General features: G+C 42.8%; 1 protein-coding gene across 5 annotated transcripts in view; it reads left to right on the forward strand.

Moving 5' to 3' along the window:
* The window catches only part of GARRE1 (granule associated Rac and RHOG effector 1), a 64,339-nt gene that overhangs the window by 28,188 nt on the left and 18,578 nt on the right, over positions 1-17,573 (forward strand). For all 5 annotated transcript variants that reach the window (XM_012775125.3, XM_075992984.1, XM_012775126.2 and 2 more), the window contains 5 exons: positions 8,393-8,602; positions 14,011-14,151; positions 14,368-14,463; positions 14,587-14,748; positions 16,030-16,188. In XM_012775125.3, the coding sequence (XP_012630579.1) occupies positions 8,393-8,602; positions 14,011-14,151; positions 14,368-14,463; positions 14,587-14,748; positions 16,030-16,188 (768 nt within the window). The remainder of the gene's footprint in view (positions 1-8,392; positions 8,603-14,010; positions 14,152-14,367; positions 14,464-14,586; positions 14,749-16,029; positions 16,189-17,573) is intronic.

The following is a 17,573-nucleotide window of genomic DNA, read 5'->3' on the forward strand; positions in this document are numbered from 1 at the left end:
CACCAACCTCCTTGATGAAATACACATGAGCTGGCTGCAAGCGTGGCAAAGATGATGAGGACAATAAAAACCGCTCCAGGTCTGGTAGGCCAGACAGATAAATAAATAGACGGTGGCACTAGGTGTGATGAGGCTGCGATGCAGATGGAAAATAGCCTCCAGCCTGACTGTGGATTCTGTGTGGCTTTCAGCTGCTCCTCCCCACCGCCCCCTAGCTCACTGTGACAGGGCCAGCCCCATACCAGAGCCTCCTACCTAACCTGGAAGAAGATTGGAGTGGGGCAGGGCACAGGCCTTGTAGGTCCTGGGAAGAGTGGGGAGACACTGGCAGTTACCTCCCATTGGCCAGTCTCCCCTTTTTTCTTAGTAACAAGCTCTGATTTTGTTTTTCAGGCATAATGTGCCTGGAATAGGGATTACACTTCCCATTCTCCCTTATAGCTACCAGTCATCACTTGAATAACATCTGGTCCATGAAGATGTAACTAGAAGTACTGGTTGAGACTACTGGGAAGTCTCCTTAAAGTGAAAGGGGTGCTCCTTTTTTCCCCAATTTTATACTGTCTAGAATGCAGGCAGAAGGGCTGAAGGTCATTTAGCCATTCAGAACTCTGAAGTAACATAATGGAAGCCTTGCTTGAGAATGCAGAACAGAAAGATGAGCACTCGGTTCCTTGTCATGCCTTGGCATCTCCACTCCAGCTCTGCACTGCCTGTCCCTGGGTTTATCTTAGAAAATAATAAACATCATTTTTGTTGTTTGTTTTTGTTTTATTATGTGTAGGTAAACCTGATCCTAATTAAGTAGAAGCAGGAAGACCAGTTAAGAGGCTACTGGAGTAAACCCAGCAAGAGATGATAATAGTTTAGAATGGCATGGCGGCAGAATAGGTGACTAGAAGCAGTTTTTTTTTTTTTTTTTTTTTTGAGACAGAGTCTCGCTTTGTTGCCCAGGCTAGAGTGAGTGCCGTGGCGTCAGCCTAGCTCACAGCAACCTCAAACTCCTGGGCTCGAGTGATCCTTCTGCCTCAGCCTCCCGGGTAGCTGGGACTACAGGCATGCGCCACCATGCCCGGCTAATTTTTTATATATATATCAGTTGGCCAATTAATTTCTTTCTATTTTTATAGTAGAGACGGGGTCTCGCTCTTGCTCAGGCTGGTTTTGAACTCCTGACCTTGAGCAATCCGCCCGCCTCGGCCTCCCAAGAGCTAGGATTACAGGCGTGAGCCACAGCGCCCGGCCTAGAAGCAGTTTTATATATTTTTTATTGTGGTAAAATATGCATAACTTAAAATTCACCATTTTAACCATTATTAAGTATATGGTTCAGTAGCATTAAGTGCACTCACGTTGTCATGTATCCATCATAATCATCCATCTCTAGAACTTTTTCATCTTCCCAAACTGAAACTTTGCACCTGTTAAACAATAACACTCAGTTCCCTTCTCCTGCCAGCCCCTGGCAACCACCATTCTATCTCCTTTTCTGAATTGGATTACTCTAGGAACTGCAGACAAATGGAATCATAGAATATTTGCCCTTTGGTGATGGGCTTATTTCACTTAGCATAATGTCTTTAAGGCCCATCCATATTGTAGCATATATGAGAATTTGCTTCTTTTTTGAGGCTGATTAAGATTTCAGCAGTTGTGTTTTGCATGTAGTTGTATTTTGCACTGTGCGTGTGTGTGAGAGAGAGGAGTGTTAAAGATGATTCCAGGACTTATGACATGAGCACCCGGGTCACCCACTGGTAGCTCTATTTACTGCGATGGGGAGCAGTGGGGGAAAGTAAGCTAGGATAACAGGTCTGTGATGCCTGTTAGATATCCAAGGGGTGATTTTGAGTAGATAGCTGGATACACAAATTTGAAATTCAGGGTTGAAGTCCAGAGCTTGGAGACCATCAATCAGTGGATGGTATTTAAAGCCAGACAGCTGGACAGGTCATCAAGGAAGTAGTGTGTTGGAGAACGAGTGAGCCCTGGGCACTCCAGCATGTAGAGGTCAGGAGATAGATGCGAAGTGGTCAGGGAGTCTGAGATGGGAGCAGCTGGAGAGCTAGGACGAAAGCGAAGCAAATATATGTCCTGGACACCAAGCAAAGCAGGGTTTCAAGGAGGAGGGATTCCAGAAGAGATTTTGGAAGAAAGAGAGAGAGAAAAAAAAAATAAAATCAATTTTAAAAATAAATTTAAAAAGGAGGAGGGAGATGCTGCTGAGAGGAGGTGAGGCCTCCCTACCTCATTGCAAGACTTGCCATGGTTATCACTGATTGTCCGGGACGCTGTGTGGATAAAACTGGCTGGGAGTGTCCCTGTCACATGGGGATGGTGATCCGTGTCTCAGGTAACATGTGAGGCATCTGGTACAGTGTGTCATAATCAGGATAATGTTTATGGGGACCAGTTTCTACTTGTGAATTCCCTATTTATCTTTGTAATCAGTTTATCAGTTAAGATATTTTAGTATTCTTGATAGAAGTGACAATTGTTTAATAAAAAATACACTCACATCAACAGAATTTCCTGCACTCTGATGGGCTTCTAGGCCATATGGAGTTTTTGCCTTATATAAACCCACAATATAAATCTGTTTGTTTATTGGGAAACCTTGTATTTTGAATGGGAAAAATAACTCAAGAACACAGATCTTTTTTTTGTTTGTTTGTTTTGTTTTTTTTTTTTTTTGAGACAGAGTCTCACTTTGTTGTCCAGGCTAGAGTGAGTGCCGTGGCGTCAGCCTAGCTCACAGCAACCTCAAACTCCTGGGCTTGAGTGATCCTTCTGCCTCAGCCTCCCGAGTAGCTGGGACTACAGGCATGCGCCACCATGCCCGGCTAATTTTATATATATATATCAGTTGGCCAATTAATTTCTTTCTGTTTATAGTAGAGACGGGGTCTCGCTCTTGCTCAGGCTGGTTTTGAACTTCTGACCTTGAGCAATCCGCCCGCCTCGGCCTCCCAAGAGCTAGGATTACAGGCGTGAGCCACAGCGCCCGGCCGAGAACACAGATCTTTGTCTGCTATAATTTATAGTGGTCTGTTGGTTGGACTTAGTTACCTTGAGTGGCCTTTCACTTATTCCCCAGATAATATAATTCTTATTAGTTAAGATTTATATCAATGTAGTTGAAATATGAAACTTCCTATGTGTGTTGACATGGCAATAAATTTTTGATATATTTTATTTTGGAAAGCAAACTATAAAACAACATAATATGTAGTTTTTGCAAAAAAAAAAAAAAAATCGGCCGGGTGCAGTGGCTTACACCTGTAATCCTAGCACTCTGGGAGGCCAAGGCGAGGCCAAGGCGGGAGGATTGCTCGAGGTCAGGAGTTTGAAACCAGCCTGAGCAAGATCGAGACCTCGTCTCTACTATACATAGAAAGAAATTAATTGACCAACTAATATATATAGAAAAAATTAGCCAGGCATGGTAGCGCATGCCTGTAGTCCCAGCTACTCAGGAGACTGAGGCAGAAGGATTGCTTGAGCCCAGGAATTTGAGGTTGCTGTGAGCTAGGCTGATGCTACGGCACTCACTCTAGCCTGGGCAACAAAGCGAGACTCTTTTTCAACAACAACAACAACAAAACAAAACAAAAAAATCTATAGGTAGAATCTGGACTGTATAGGAAATGTAAATTCAGTGGTTATGGTTATTTAGGAATATTTAGTACTGTTTGTTTATTTAGTTGATCTCCTGCCCCAATTTATTGACAATGAGTATGTATCACTGATAAAAAAGGTTTTGGTGTTCTGTTTTCTCTTAGAATAAAAAATAAATAAATAAATAAAAGGTTTTGGGTGCCACAGTGCTTCCTTCATGAATTACGAGCTGAGAATATAATCTTACCTGAAATATTAGCATTTGGTGTTGGCTCTGCCCCCTTGAGCGTGTGCTAGTTTTCTTTCCTTCTCTTGTTCTTTCTATTATACGTAGCGTGACAGCTTGCCTGTGTTCTAGGTTAATGCTGATTGCAAAAAGGTTTGGTTGTTATTTTGTTAGTTTTTTACTTGTTCATTTCAGTGAGCCTGTTTTTTACATTTTTATGCTGTAGTATACTCTTCATAAGTACTTTCCAGAGTCCAGGGAAGGTCTGTCTTACTGCATTCTCTATTTCTCGGGGGACACATTTAGGTCTTTGTATCACATTCTGGTCTGTTGGTTAGGTTGTTATGTAATGACTTTGGAATTACCATAAGAACAAAAGACGCCTCATTAAGAACAAGGTTATGGACACTTGGAACCAAGTGTAGTATTTAAGGTGTAAGTAAGTATTGAAGAGAAAACTGATTGAATGGTTTTGGAATTTCTAACATAAGCAGACTATATGTATTGACATCATTTCACTCACTCTCGACTTTTTTATTTTTAGATTTTTTTATTTCAGCATATTACAGGTATACAAATGTTTAGGTTACATATTGCCTTTGACCCACCCAGTCAGAGCTTCAAGTGTGTCACTCACTCTAGACTTTTAAACTCATCAGAAATAAATGTATGCATGTCAGTTTTACCTGTTATTCACTCTGCAGGGATATGAAAAAGATGAACTGTTGAGTGTAGTTGAGCAGAACAGTGAATTTAGTGAGAAATTATTTGCCTTGATGCGAAAATCATAAGGTGAAAAATTTAAAAAGAAAGCCAGGCACAGTGGTTTACACCTGGAGTCTCAGGTCCTCAGGAGGCTGAGGCAGGAGGATCGCTTGAGCCCAGGAGTTTGAGAGCATCCTGGACAACATGGGAGACCTTATCTCAAAAAGAAAAAAATTTAAAAAATTTAAAAAAAAATCACAAGGTGTTTCAGGAAATGGGGTGTGGATGTGGGCACGCCATCATTTCAATCACACGCAGGTATTCAGGGCTGAATCAGAAGAGGAATAACTAAAACTAAATTTTGCAATATTCTGGGAAGGTAGAGTTTGCATGTAGGTTAATCTGTAGCAACTATGCTGGTGTAGAAAGGGTGGTCTTTTTTCTTTCTTTCTTTTTTTTTTTTTCTTTTTTTTAAGAGATGGGATCTCACTCTGTCACCCAGGCTGAAGTGCAGTGGCACGATCATAGCTCACTGCAACCTCAAACTCCTGGGCTCAAGCGATCCTCCCACCTCAGCCTCACAAGTATCTATCAGGGGCATGCCAGCAGGCCTGGTTAATTTTTCTTACTTTTGTAGAGATGGGGTGTTGCTTTGTAGCCCAGGTTCGTCTCAAACTCCTGGACTCCAGTGATCCTCCTGCCTCAGCCTTCCAAAGTGCTGGGATTATAGGCGTGAGCTACTGCACTCAGGCATGGGGGTCTTTTGATGCTCAAAATAGGATGATCTTAAATTAAAATCTTTTATAATCTGAACAAAATATAAAAAGCATCAAGAAGAAAAGATATTCTAGTTTTATCCATGAACACAGCATCTTAGCAGCAGATGTGCTGCATATAGAAGGGAAAGTGAAGGTGAAGATGTACACTTCCCTGGTATCATCAGGGCTTCCCAGAAAACAGGCTTCTCTTTCAGCAGATCCCTGGTGGTTGTTTGTAACCCATAGTTCCTTCTGTCCTTAGTAGCCATCCACTGCAGTGGCTGCATCCTGGATCTTGTCACAGGCAGACACAGTAGCCTAGAATTACTAGTTGGGAACACAGCTCTTAGAGTCAAACACGCCTGGTATCAGATCTCCACTTACTACTTGCTGGACATTAAGCAAGTTTCTTTACCTCTCTAAGCCTCAGTGTTGTCATCTGTAAAGTGGGTGAATTGCTCAGACTCCACAGGGTCTTGTACACTGCCTGTAAAGTACTTGGTATGGGATAAATACTCAATAGATGGTAGCTATGGATAGAGCTTCACTGGCATTTTAAACTTAAATATCTATCTTTGACCATTCTTCAGTCCTCCAGCTTATCACATCTGTTCTGCAACTGTACTGAACGCCATAGTCCAGGAAACCTCCTCCATGGAAATGAGAAAATTAGATCAAACACATGCTTGATTAAGGCTGGCTGTTATTACGTACAGTACTAAATAAATGCTGCCTGTTGATGTCACATATCTCCTACTGGGTTCGTAGTCCTGCTACCTCTGTGTCCCTCACCCTGCCCAAGCTAGCACAGATCATCGATGCGGAGGAGCTTTGAGGGAGGTGTGAGTGGAAACCCAAGAGGTTTGGGCTGGGGCTTCAGCCTGTAATTTTGATTGTTCACTACGGAGGGAGGAAACTTTGATGTGAGATTTGTGTGAGGTTTTTCTTGTTTGTTGGCTTACTTGTTTGCTTTAGTTTGGTCCCAGTGATTTCCACCACGGAAAAATATTCAGAGGGAATTAGTGTCATGCTGGGATCTGGCCTGTCCCTGTTTCTCCAGGAAACAGCTCTGACCAGTGGAGATTTAGAAGGGGTATGGTAAAGGGCAAACCCTGACATGTGTGCTGGGAGGAGAGGGGTCCAAGGTTGAGTCTTATTTTGTGCTGCTCCAAGGGACAGGACTGGGCTGGAACATGGGCACTGTGTTGGATTTTGATTTCTTATAAATGGCAGTGGAAACAGTTTCCCAGCCCTCAACACTTCCCGAAGACAGTGCACTGATCACTGGAAGCGAGTGGGTCCTCTCAGGTCTGCTCCTACTCAGTTGGATGAATTGCAAACACAGAGTAATTCTTTTGTAAGTGATCTACTGTGCAAGCCAATGAAATATAGAATACCTTCCCCCCAAAGATTTGAGCATTATGGAACGTAATAAAAGAATTGCAAAAGTTTTTTGTTGATACTATTGCCAAATTCGATGTGGGTAAAACAACTGTAAGAGATTTGGAAAAAATGTCAGTGATCTGGAAGGTTTGTGATCAAGTTACTTTGTAAGTGACAAGTTCTTTACAAGAAATAGGAAATCATAGAAAACACATTGTAGCTGTGGTTTATGCAAGAAACGAAAGAGGGAGCAGCAAACAAGCTGTCAGAAGAGCTTTAGCTGGAGCCAAAAGGTTGCCAGATAAATGCATATCTGTATCTCAAAAGGTTTGTGGTACATAGTATTTTTAGCATACATATTATTATCATTACATGTTGATACTACATGATAATATAGTATTATGTATATAATATTTTGAAGATGAATTTCCAACTTGAACTATTAACCAATCAACTATTAATTGTATCTTGTTAGTGGGTTTATGCTGTACCAATGAATGAAGTTATTCATTATGTTTTGTTGACTCCTACAAGACTGGTCTGTCAGCTTTGTTTTGTAAGATTGGAAATGTAACATACAACTATGTTAATAACTGTGTTAACACTATTACTGAAATAACCAGTATCTTCAGATTCCATTTTCTTTTTTTTTTTTTTTTTTTGAGACAGAGTCTCGCTTTGTTGCCCAGGCTAGAGTGAGTGCTGTGGCATCAGCCTAGCTCACAGCAACCTCAAACTCCTGGGTTCAAGCAATCCTGCTGCCTCAGCCTCCCGAGTAGCTGGGACCACCGGCACGCGCCACCATGCCTGGCTGATTTTTTCTATATATATTATTGGTTGGCCAGTTTCTTTCTACGTATAGTAGAGATGGGGTCTCACTCTTGCTCATGCTGGTTTTGAACTCCTGGCCTCGAGCAATCCGCCCACCTCGGCCTCCTAGAGTGCTAGGATTACAGGCGTGAGCCACCACGCCCGGCCTGATCTTTCAGATTTTTAATCACATGGTTTTACTTTGCCTTCTGAGTACTCTGTGGACATAACTGGACTGGTAGATTGCTCTGGTTCAGAGGGAGCTCAAAGACAACGAGAATTGGTATGAGCTAGAGTCCACATGAGGGAGTGGAGAACGGGATTGGGGAAGAGTGGATGGGAATTTGGAAGACCTTGGGTCTCACTATTTGATGGAAATGTTTTGACTTTCTAGGCATTATGCAATAAGGTCCAGACATGAAAACAAAGGTAGATCCTTCTAAAGCATGGTGACCTTTTAACTTTGTATGATTTCAGATTTCTAGTGAATTGTTGCCTCCTTTTTCTTTTTTTGACAGAGTCTCACTCTGTCACCTGGACTAGAGTGCTGTGGTGTCAGCCTAGCTTGCAGCAACCGCAAACTCCTAGGCTCAAGTAGTCCTCCTGCCTCAGCCTCCTGAGAGTAGCTGGGACTACAGGCATGTGCCACCACTCCTGGCTAATTTTTTCTATTTTTAGTAGAGACGGGGTCTCCCTCCTGCTCAGGCTAGTCTCGAACTCCCGACCTCAAGTGATCCTCCCATCTTGGCCTCCCAGAGTGCTAGAACTACAGGCATGAGCCACCGCGCCCAGCCAGTGGTTGCCTTCTATTGAAGTTGATAGTTGAAAATGTATTGTGCTAATCCAGCAGCAACAGACAACCTAAAACTCCCTGGCTCTCTTGTTTCCACAGGTGTTGGGGCGATGCTTCTTGACAGTGGTGCAGGTCCATTTCCAGTTCTTGACTCACGCATTACAGAAGGTCCAGCCAGTGGCTCACTATTGCTTTGCCGAAGTGGTTATGCCAGAAAAAAAGAGCAGCAGCAGTGGAGGCAGCTTATCTGGCACGGGACACACACCTGAACTGGAGGAAGCTGTGCGATCCTGGCGGGGTGCTGCCGAGGTAACCCTGGCTTTGGGGAAGTTAGTGCCTTGTGTTCAAATAGAAGAGGATCCCGAGGGCCTTTGCCTGTGGGTTCTCAAAAGAGCCTTTTTATTTAGGAATTTAAGTTTTGTTTTTTTTTTTGTTTTTTTTTTGAGACAGAGTCTCACTTTTGTTGCCCAGGCTAGAGCGAGTGCCGTGGCGTCAGCCTAGCTCACAGCAACCTCTAACTCCTGGGCTCAAGCGATCCTGCTGCCTCAGCCTCCCGAGTAGCTGGGACTACAGGCATGTGCCACCATGCCCGGCTAATTTTTTCCATATATATTTTAGTTGGCCAATCAATTTCTTTCTCTTTTTAGTAGAGATGGGGTCTCACTCTTGCTCAGGCTGGTTTTGAACTCCTGACCTCGAGCAATCCGCCCACCTGGACCTCCCAGAGTGCTAGGATAGGAATTTAAGTTTTAAACTGTTACCATTAGGTTGTTCATTCAAAGGTGAATATCTCTGTGAATGGCCACTGTGTTCCAGGCACGTGCCAGGCATTAGGATGACAGCCTCCACTCACAGCCTACTGGGTGAGTGGGCTTACAAAACACGGTACGGGGCTGTGATGGAGAAGGGCAGGAGCCAGAGGACAGGCGTGTCTCTGAATGCAAGAAAGCTTCCAGGAAGAAGGACCAGGGGGAAAGGCTGGCGCCCAAGTCAGGAAGGACAGGGTGGAGCTGTCTGGGAGGGTAGGTGGGCAGCCAGGCAGCTCAGCAGGCAGGCAGCAGTGCTTGGCACATGGAAGGAACGGCAGGCTCCAGAGCCACAACCACACCAGAGTGAAACTCAGTGAACACTGGGAATTTTGTCTGTTTTTTGATAGCCAGATCATTCACTTTAGAAATGCTTGGCATCTTTGTAGCTTTTTAAATTCTTTAAGATTTTTAACTGGTCAGACTCTGTCTAGATCCTCATTTTTTCAGTTGCTCTGCATTTGATTTGAGCAGTTCTCCACTATTACTTTGACTTCGTGAAGTCTTTCATATTTTGGAAGATTGGCTATTTCCCAGCACAGCAGATATGTTTATAAAATCCAGCCACCATCAGCAAGAGCCGGACCAAGAGGTTGGCTCCCTGGCGGGTAGAGGTGGCATTGGTGTGGGATGGTACGGCGTCACGATCGGAGCTGGGGGAGCAGCCATGGGGAGAGTCGTGAAGATTCTTCTCTTGTGGTGACAGGGACCTGCCGCAGTGGTGAGCCGAAGGCACTCCCTGAGCCTCTCCACTGGGAAATTCCAGCCGAGCATGGGATTCCTTTTCCAGTCGCTGGTGTGGCCCTTGCTATTCCTTTGCCATGACCAGAAGAATTTAAACGTAAACATAAGCCAGTCAAGAACAGCTCTAAAAAAGCCTCTCTTAAGGAGACTTCTCCTGTAATCAATGGCAACACATTTATTGTAGGCATTTTAATACTCCTCTGTTTCCAGTAAGAAGAAGTAAAAAAATAAACCTTCAAAGTTGAGACTTTAACTAGTACTTACTGCTCCATTTTACAGAATAAAAGAGTGTTTATAGTTTATGAATAGTATATTGATTCATTATATAATGTCTACTTTGAATCATTCCATATTTAATTTGGCACAGTATTTCATTTTATTATTTAGTAACCTCCTTTAATCATGTTTTAATATTGTATCTCTAATTTTCTTATTATTTCAATTTGATGCTGTTCTGCTGCATTGTTGTCATTTCTGTTCAGTTTTTTTTTTTTTTCCTGCTTGTTTATTTGTTTTGGTTTCTCTTTCATGTTAAACTCCCTGAAATGCTAATTGGAAGTTGTATATCGGAGTTGAACCTATTTGCTTCATTGTTGGTGGCTGGGCCATGGGCCCCAGACTCGTGTCTGGTCATCTGGCTTTGCAGCCCTCTGGCTGCTGGGCTCCCAGTCTCCCGATGCTTCAGCTCACGCTTACAAACTCTGACGCCTGGCTCAGGCTTCTCCACTTGGCCAGCTTGCATCACTCATGCTGAGAACCCACCAGCAAGAGGCCTCCTGGTGCCCCCTTGACCTCTTCACCTTCACCTTTTCCTCTGCCCACTCCAGTCTGTCCAGGCCTTTCTGCCCTCCTTACACTCCCTTCGCTTCTGGCCAGTGACACCACCTCACACTGCACAGAAAACACAGAAACACACTGCGCAGAAAACAGAACCCCCTGACATCAGCCGTCTTCCTCACATCACTGAAACACCGCCGCACGCCCCGTGCCCCACTTCACGCCCGTCTTTTCTTCCCTCTCATGACGGCAGAGGAGGTGCCCTCTTCTCCTGTCCAGGGTTGCCCTGTCCCCATCCCGCCCCATCCTCAAAGGCCCAGCTTCTGTGGTGGCACCCTGTGTTTTCTTTCCCTTGTCCTCAGCCTGTTCCCATCAGTACACAAAGATGCTGCCAACAGAAAAAGCCACTCTGCCCTGCCCTGTTTCTCTGCTCTTTTCAGAGCCAGCTTCTTAGAGTAGTCTACCTTTTTCTCAGCTTTCATTCATTCTAGAAAATTATTATTATGAAGCATTTCAAGCATATAGAAACTATCACACACATCTGTGTATCTTCCTTTTAGCTTTGTCAAATCTTTTTGCCACAATTTGCTTCATGCTTTTTACATATTTTTAACAGGAATATATTACAAATGAAGTTGAATCCCTTTTATACCTCTGCACTGTCATTCACATCCCTTCCTCTCTAGAGATAGCCTCTTTCAAATTTGGAGTTTCTGACTCCTGTGTATATTTTAATATTTTTACTATATATGCATGTGTCATACATACATAATATAAGGTATGATTTTACACAGTTTGAAACTTTGTATAAATAGCATCATTCAGCTCACTGAAATCTGGCTTCCGCTACTACACAAGAACATGCCTTCTCTTGTCAGTGTCATTGACGACTGCCTTCTGCGCTGTCAAATCCAGAGAACCTTTTTGACTCCATTCATCAGCTCAGAGCAACAGAGTGTTTTCCCCACAAGAAGAGAGAAATACTCTCTTCTTGTGGCGTCCAAGAACCAGGCTTGGGCCGGGTGCGGTGGCTCACGCCTGTCATCCTAGCACTCTGGGAGGCCGAGGCAGGCAGATTACTCGAGGTCAGGAGTTCGAAACCAGCCTGAGCAAGAGCAAGACCCCATCTCTACTATAAATAGAAAGAAATTCATTGGCCAACTAATATATATATAGAAAAAATTAGCCCAGCATGGTGGCGCATACCTGTAGTCTCAGCTACCGGGAAGGCTGAGGCAGAAGGATTGCTTGAGCCCAGGAATGTGAGGTTGCTGTGAGGTAGGCTGATGCCACGCAACAAAGCGAGACTCTGTCTCAAAATAAAATTAAAATAAAATAAAATAATAAATAACCAGGCTTGCTTTCCTCTTGGGCCGTGCTTTCTTCCTCTACTAGCTTCTCTTCCTCAACACAACTTCTAAATGTGAGTTTCTCCGGGCTCAGTTGCAAGTGCCCTTCTCCCTTGGGAGTCTCCATCCAGTCTTGGGACCTAAAACACCACCTGTGTCCTGGGGGTGGGGTCCTCAAATATGTGTGCCAACCCACTCCCTGTGAGCTCCAGGCCCCTGAATTCTGCTGCCGCCTGCCTCAGGCCTCCCAGGTAGCGCAGGCCTAGCTTCTCCCCACTCACCTGTTCCTCTCCAGGTCTTGCCCTAGCTAGCAAGTGCTGCCATCCTACATCACGGGTTGTTCATTTGAGAAACCTGGGGTTTTTCCTTTAGTGTTTCTATCATGTCTACATCTGTTCCAGTCCTTCAGAAAACAAACCCTGCAGGCCCCACCTCTCAGATACTATCCCAAATCTGTCCACTTCTTTCCACGTCCTTTGTCACTACCCTCGTTCAGAGGATCGTTACTTCTCGCCTAGATTCTGTTCTCCCCTCCCTGTCCTGCTGTCCTTCATTTTAAAATCGGGTGATGTTGCTGCTCATTTCTTTAGGGTGATGTGTGGACCCTTCACGTGACCTGCCTAGTCCTGCCTAGTCTGGCTTCTGCCTTGACCACTAGCCTTATCTGTGGCTGCTTTCTCCTCGCTCTTTGCTGCTGTGGGCCCTCAGCCTGTGTCAAGGGCCGTCGTGGCACTTCACACACACATACACACACTCTCACTCTCTCTCTCTCTCTCTCTCTCTCTCTCTCTTTCTCTCTCTCTCTCTCTCTCTCTTCCATCCACCACCTTCTCCTCCTTTAATCTCAGCCTAAACGCTGTTTTCTCAGCATCTAGGGCACTCCCTGTTAGAGTACTTGTTTCCTTCAGCGTGTTTTTCTCTGTTTTTAATTCGGCTTATTTGTCTACCTTCCTTTTTCTTCATGAAGCTGTCAGCTCCAGGAGGGCAAGGACCAGGTTTTGTGTTCTAGTAGGTATCTGGCAGTACCTAACAGCACCTTGTGGACTAAATATTTGATGGAAAAATTGTTAGAAAGAATCAAACTACTATAAATTGTGAGACTGTCAGGGTTCAGGGAATGGTTGGAATGGGATTTATATATAATTTGTGAAATCAGAGCTTTGGAAATTTACAGTATTTTAGATGCTAGTTATTTTCCTGTAGTCTGTAAATGTTATAAATATTACAGCTCTTATACTGGCCTAGAAGAAAAAAATTAACTGTTAAAAAATATTATTTGTTTCATGAATATTATTGCAACAAAAGTAGAAATTGAAAGATAGTTCATCCTGAATTCCTCCACCTATTTAATAAATGAAATATGTTTTTTTGTATTCTTTTCTAGTCTCGACCCATGTATATGTCTTTTGCATTTTACTATAACATGATCCAGATTAGTTTTGCCTTATTTTTCTATCTTATGTATTCTTCATAAACATTATTTATTGACTGAACAATAAAGATTTAATTTTTCTGTACAGATTTCAAAAACTCTGTTTTTCATTAGTGTTCCTATGTATGTTTTTTGTGTTCTATATTAGTGTGGCTCTTTACTTTGGTGTAGGGGAACACTCAACCATGTATGGTTCTTCCTTTTTATTCTGGAAACTCCAAGTGCCAATATTCTAGATTATCTGTCTTTTTAAAGCAGAGAAATTAAAAATGTGTAAACGTTTTATCTATTAGAAAACAAATAACAAGCAGGTAAGTCTTTTTTCCAGAATTCCTAAAATAAAATAGTACTATATCAGGTTGTGCATTCTCTTCAAGACAGTTAATTTAGGTGTTCAAAATTTTGGGCTGCTCACCTTGTAATACAAACAGTCCAGGACCTGTGGTTTATATCTAATGCTTAAATGGTTTCTTGCTATATTTTAGGTGTGGGTTTTTTTTTCCCCAGATGGGACTCCTCTAGGTATGGGGCTTTTTGCTGCTGCTGTTTAAATTTTGCTGGCAACTCTAGCGTCCTCTTTTTACCTACCGGTCACTGTTTTTGTTGCAGGCAACATCTAGACTAAGAGAAAGAGGCTGCGATGGTCGCCTGGCAGGAATTGAAGTTCAGCAGCTTTTTTGTTCTCAAAGTGCAGCAATTCCTGAGCACCAGCTAAAAGAACTGAACATAAAAATTGATAGTGCTTTGCAGGTAAGTTTTTCAGAACTGACATACTGATATCCAAGGAATAGAAACAAGAGGAAGAGTTAAAATTGTGATGTTGAACCAATTAGAAAAGATAATAAAATAGTCATTGGTCTCAAATCTTTTAATAACTATAGAAATTTTAAATTTCTGGTTCCATTGGACTTTGTCATGTTACAATCTGCTATACAGTCTTAATTCTTGGAAATAATTCATTTACAGGCATATAAAATAGCTCTGGAAAGCTTAGGCCACTGTGAATATGCAATGAAAGCTGGCTTCCACCTGAATCCAAAGGCAATTGAAGCAAGTTTGCAGGTACGCTTTTCTTTCTGGTAGCTCTTGGGACCTGTGGGAGCCAGTTGCACAGTTAGCATTAATGAAGTGTTTTGACAGATGAGCCGTGGGTCACCTTTCCTCTCCCATCCAAACCTTTTCCAGGGCTGCTGCAGCGAGGCGGAAGCCCAGCAGACGGGGCGAAGGCAGACACCCCCGCAGCCCATGCAGTGTGAGCTTCCCACCGTCCCCGTGCAGATAGGATCGCACTTCCTGAAGGGTGTCTCCTTTAATGAGTCGGCCGCCGACAATCTGAAACTAAAGACGGTAGCTTTCCATGGGGTTCCAGCAGCCAAGCATGAACTTGAAAATAAAGTTGTTAAGGGAAACTTAAGGGCTTATAAGGAATGTTGATTAAAAAACAAAACAGGGCCAGGTGCAGTGCCTCATGCCTATAATCCTAGTATTTTGGGAGGCTGAGACGGAAGGATTGCTTGAGGCCAGGAGTTCGAGACCAGCCTGAGCAAGATGGAGACCCCATCTCTACAGAAAGTAGAAAAATTAGTGGGGTGTGGTGGCACATGTCTGTACTCTCAGCTACTCAGGAGGCTGAGGCAGGAGAATTACTTGAGTCCAGGAGTTTGAGGTTGCAGTGAGCTGTGATGATGCCATTGCATTCTTGCCCAGGTGACAGAGTGAGACCCTATCTCAAAAAACCCAAAAAACATTACTAAAAATCCAAGTAAAGTAGCCCTTGACAACCAAAAAAAAAAAAAAACCCAAAAAACAGAAGCTGGGCACAGTGGTGTGCAACTATAGCCCCCTTTTGGCATTTGACAAATAGGGGAACTAAGGCCTAAGGTCATACAACTAGAAACTAGTAAAGCTGGAATTTGAGCTTTTGCTGTCTGTTTCTAGAGCCCGCATACCTGACCACTTGGTTGTGCAAAATAAAGTTGAGGTTTTGATTGGTATTTACTTTTACCAGATGATTTTGTTTCCTTACTTGGAGTGATTTGGAATTTCAAAATTTCTCAACTGACTGGCACCATTAGAATGCTAAATATTCTGTATTGTGTGCTAGTACAGAAATCACATGTGCATATTATCTTGCATGTGTGTCTGTATCTGGCCATTTACTTCACTGGGTTGAGGAAATCTCTGAGGGTGACTCATGATAATTACTAAATAAATTCAGGTCTAGCACAGTGGCTCACGCCTGTTGAGTCCTGCACTTTGCAGGGCTGAGGCAAGCTCTTTAAGGCCAGGAGTTCCAAGACCAGCCTGGGCAACATAGCAAGACCATGTCTCTATGAAAAATAAAATAATAAATAAAAAATTAGCCAGGTGTGGTAGCACATGCCTGTAGTCACAGCTACTTTAGAGTCTGAGGTAGGAGGATCCCTTGAACCCCAGAGTTCGAGGTTGCGTTGTGACTCCAGCCTAGGTGACAGAGTGAGACCTTGTCTCAAAAAAAAAAAAAGGACATGATTAGGGTGTCAAAAGGTTTTCTCTTGAGGATTATTGTGTCAATGCATTTCTACAAATTTTAGAACCTTGCGTGTGGCTTTGTCTTGAGGTGTGAGCTCTCTTCTTGTCAATCTGTAGCATACGATGTTACAGCTGATGAAGGAAGCCGGCTGCTGTAATGGAATCACATCCAGGGACGATTTTCCAGTGACTGAAGTCCTGAACCAGGTGTGCCCATCCACGTGGCGGGGGGCCTGCAAGACCGCTGTGCAGCTGCTGTTTGGCCAGGCCGGACTGGTGAGTGAGCATGTGTGGAGAATAGACACGTTCCAAGCAGGCGAGGGTGTGGTGCAGGCACCTGTGTGAAAATTCTGAATAATTTTAAAAGATTTTCAGTGCTACAGAATTCAGACCAGATAGGAAAGGTAAAAGAAGAGCAGCATTTTAAAAATCTTTTTGTTTTCTTTTACAGGTTGATAATACGTATTTCCAGGGAACTTAGTTGCAAAGTGGTATTGTAGGCCTTTTTCATTTTAAGGAACATTTACATTAGTAATGATTTGACAGGGTTGGATGAAGGCCTGCCCACAGTGGTACGTTACATTTCCTTTAGGATTTGTTCCTCAGTGTAGGAACTTCCAAGAGAAGTGATAAACCACAGATGCCCTGCTAAAATGTGGATGAGCCCACAACCCTTTTTTTTTTTCTTAATCCTTAGAACCTATGAAAAGCCCACTGCCTTTAGGAGATTGATCCCTATTCCCTAACACCATTTAGCGGGAACTTAGAAGAACCGTGCCAGTGAGTTCTCCAGAAAGGAGTTTGCAAAATAAGGCAGATGGACACCTAGGCTGTTTTGAGGAAACACTGTAGGTTTAAAAAAAGTTCCATGTTATTCTGAGAACAAAAACTTCTTCCTAGTTCCCTACTTGTTGATTGCAGGGCACCTTTGTGTGTGACTGACAAAGAATCATTAGAGGTTATGGTTCTGGGGCTAGGAAGAGAGAGGAAACACCTGTCTGGTCCAACAATGGCTATTCCTTGGACAGGAAGATTTCTCTGAAGGTCATGGCAGACCAGCTGTGGGAACTCTTGTTTACAGGAGTAGAGATCAGCTCCATCAGAGTCTGAATTTGGAATCATGATAAATGACTCTGCATGGCTTTACCCCTTCTGAAATATTAAAGATTTAGTTTTAAAGTATTTTATAATTTTTTTGAAATTCTCTTAGTTATTTGAAAATATATTTATCACTTTGTCAGACTTTTTAGATTACCTAGCATACTATGTCATCTGTGTAGTATTAAGGACTTTTCCTGAAAATAAGAGGAAATCATTGAAAGAAGAATTGGTTCTTCCTCTGTCCTGAAGTAGTTCAGTTTTCATTGATGGTTGAGGATAAAAAAATCTTTAAAAAAGTTTCATCTACTACTGGCTTATACATTACAAGAGGTTTTTCTGAAGCATTGGTTTGACTTTTAATGACATTTTTACTTCTTTTAAGTGCATAGAGTGAAAAATACTAAAACAAAGGAAGCAAAGTAATTCCTAAATAATATTTATAGTTTTGGAAAAGTGCTACATTGCAAAGTTCAGTAAATCTCATACCCAGAGTTTGGTTTCTCTTGACTGAAGTGTTTTTGGGTTTTTTTGTTTGTTTGTTTGTTTTTTTTTTGAGACAG

This window comes from Microcebus murinus, chromosome 16 (assembly GCF_040939455.1).
Source record: "Microcebus murinus isolate Inina chromosome 16, M.murinus_Inina_mat1.0, whole genome shotgun sequence".
Classification (NCBI taxonomy): Eukaryota; Metazoa; Chordata; class Mammalia; order Primates; family Cheirogaleidae; genus Microcebus; species Microcebus murinus.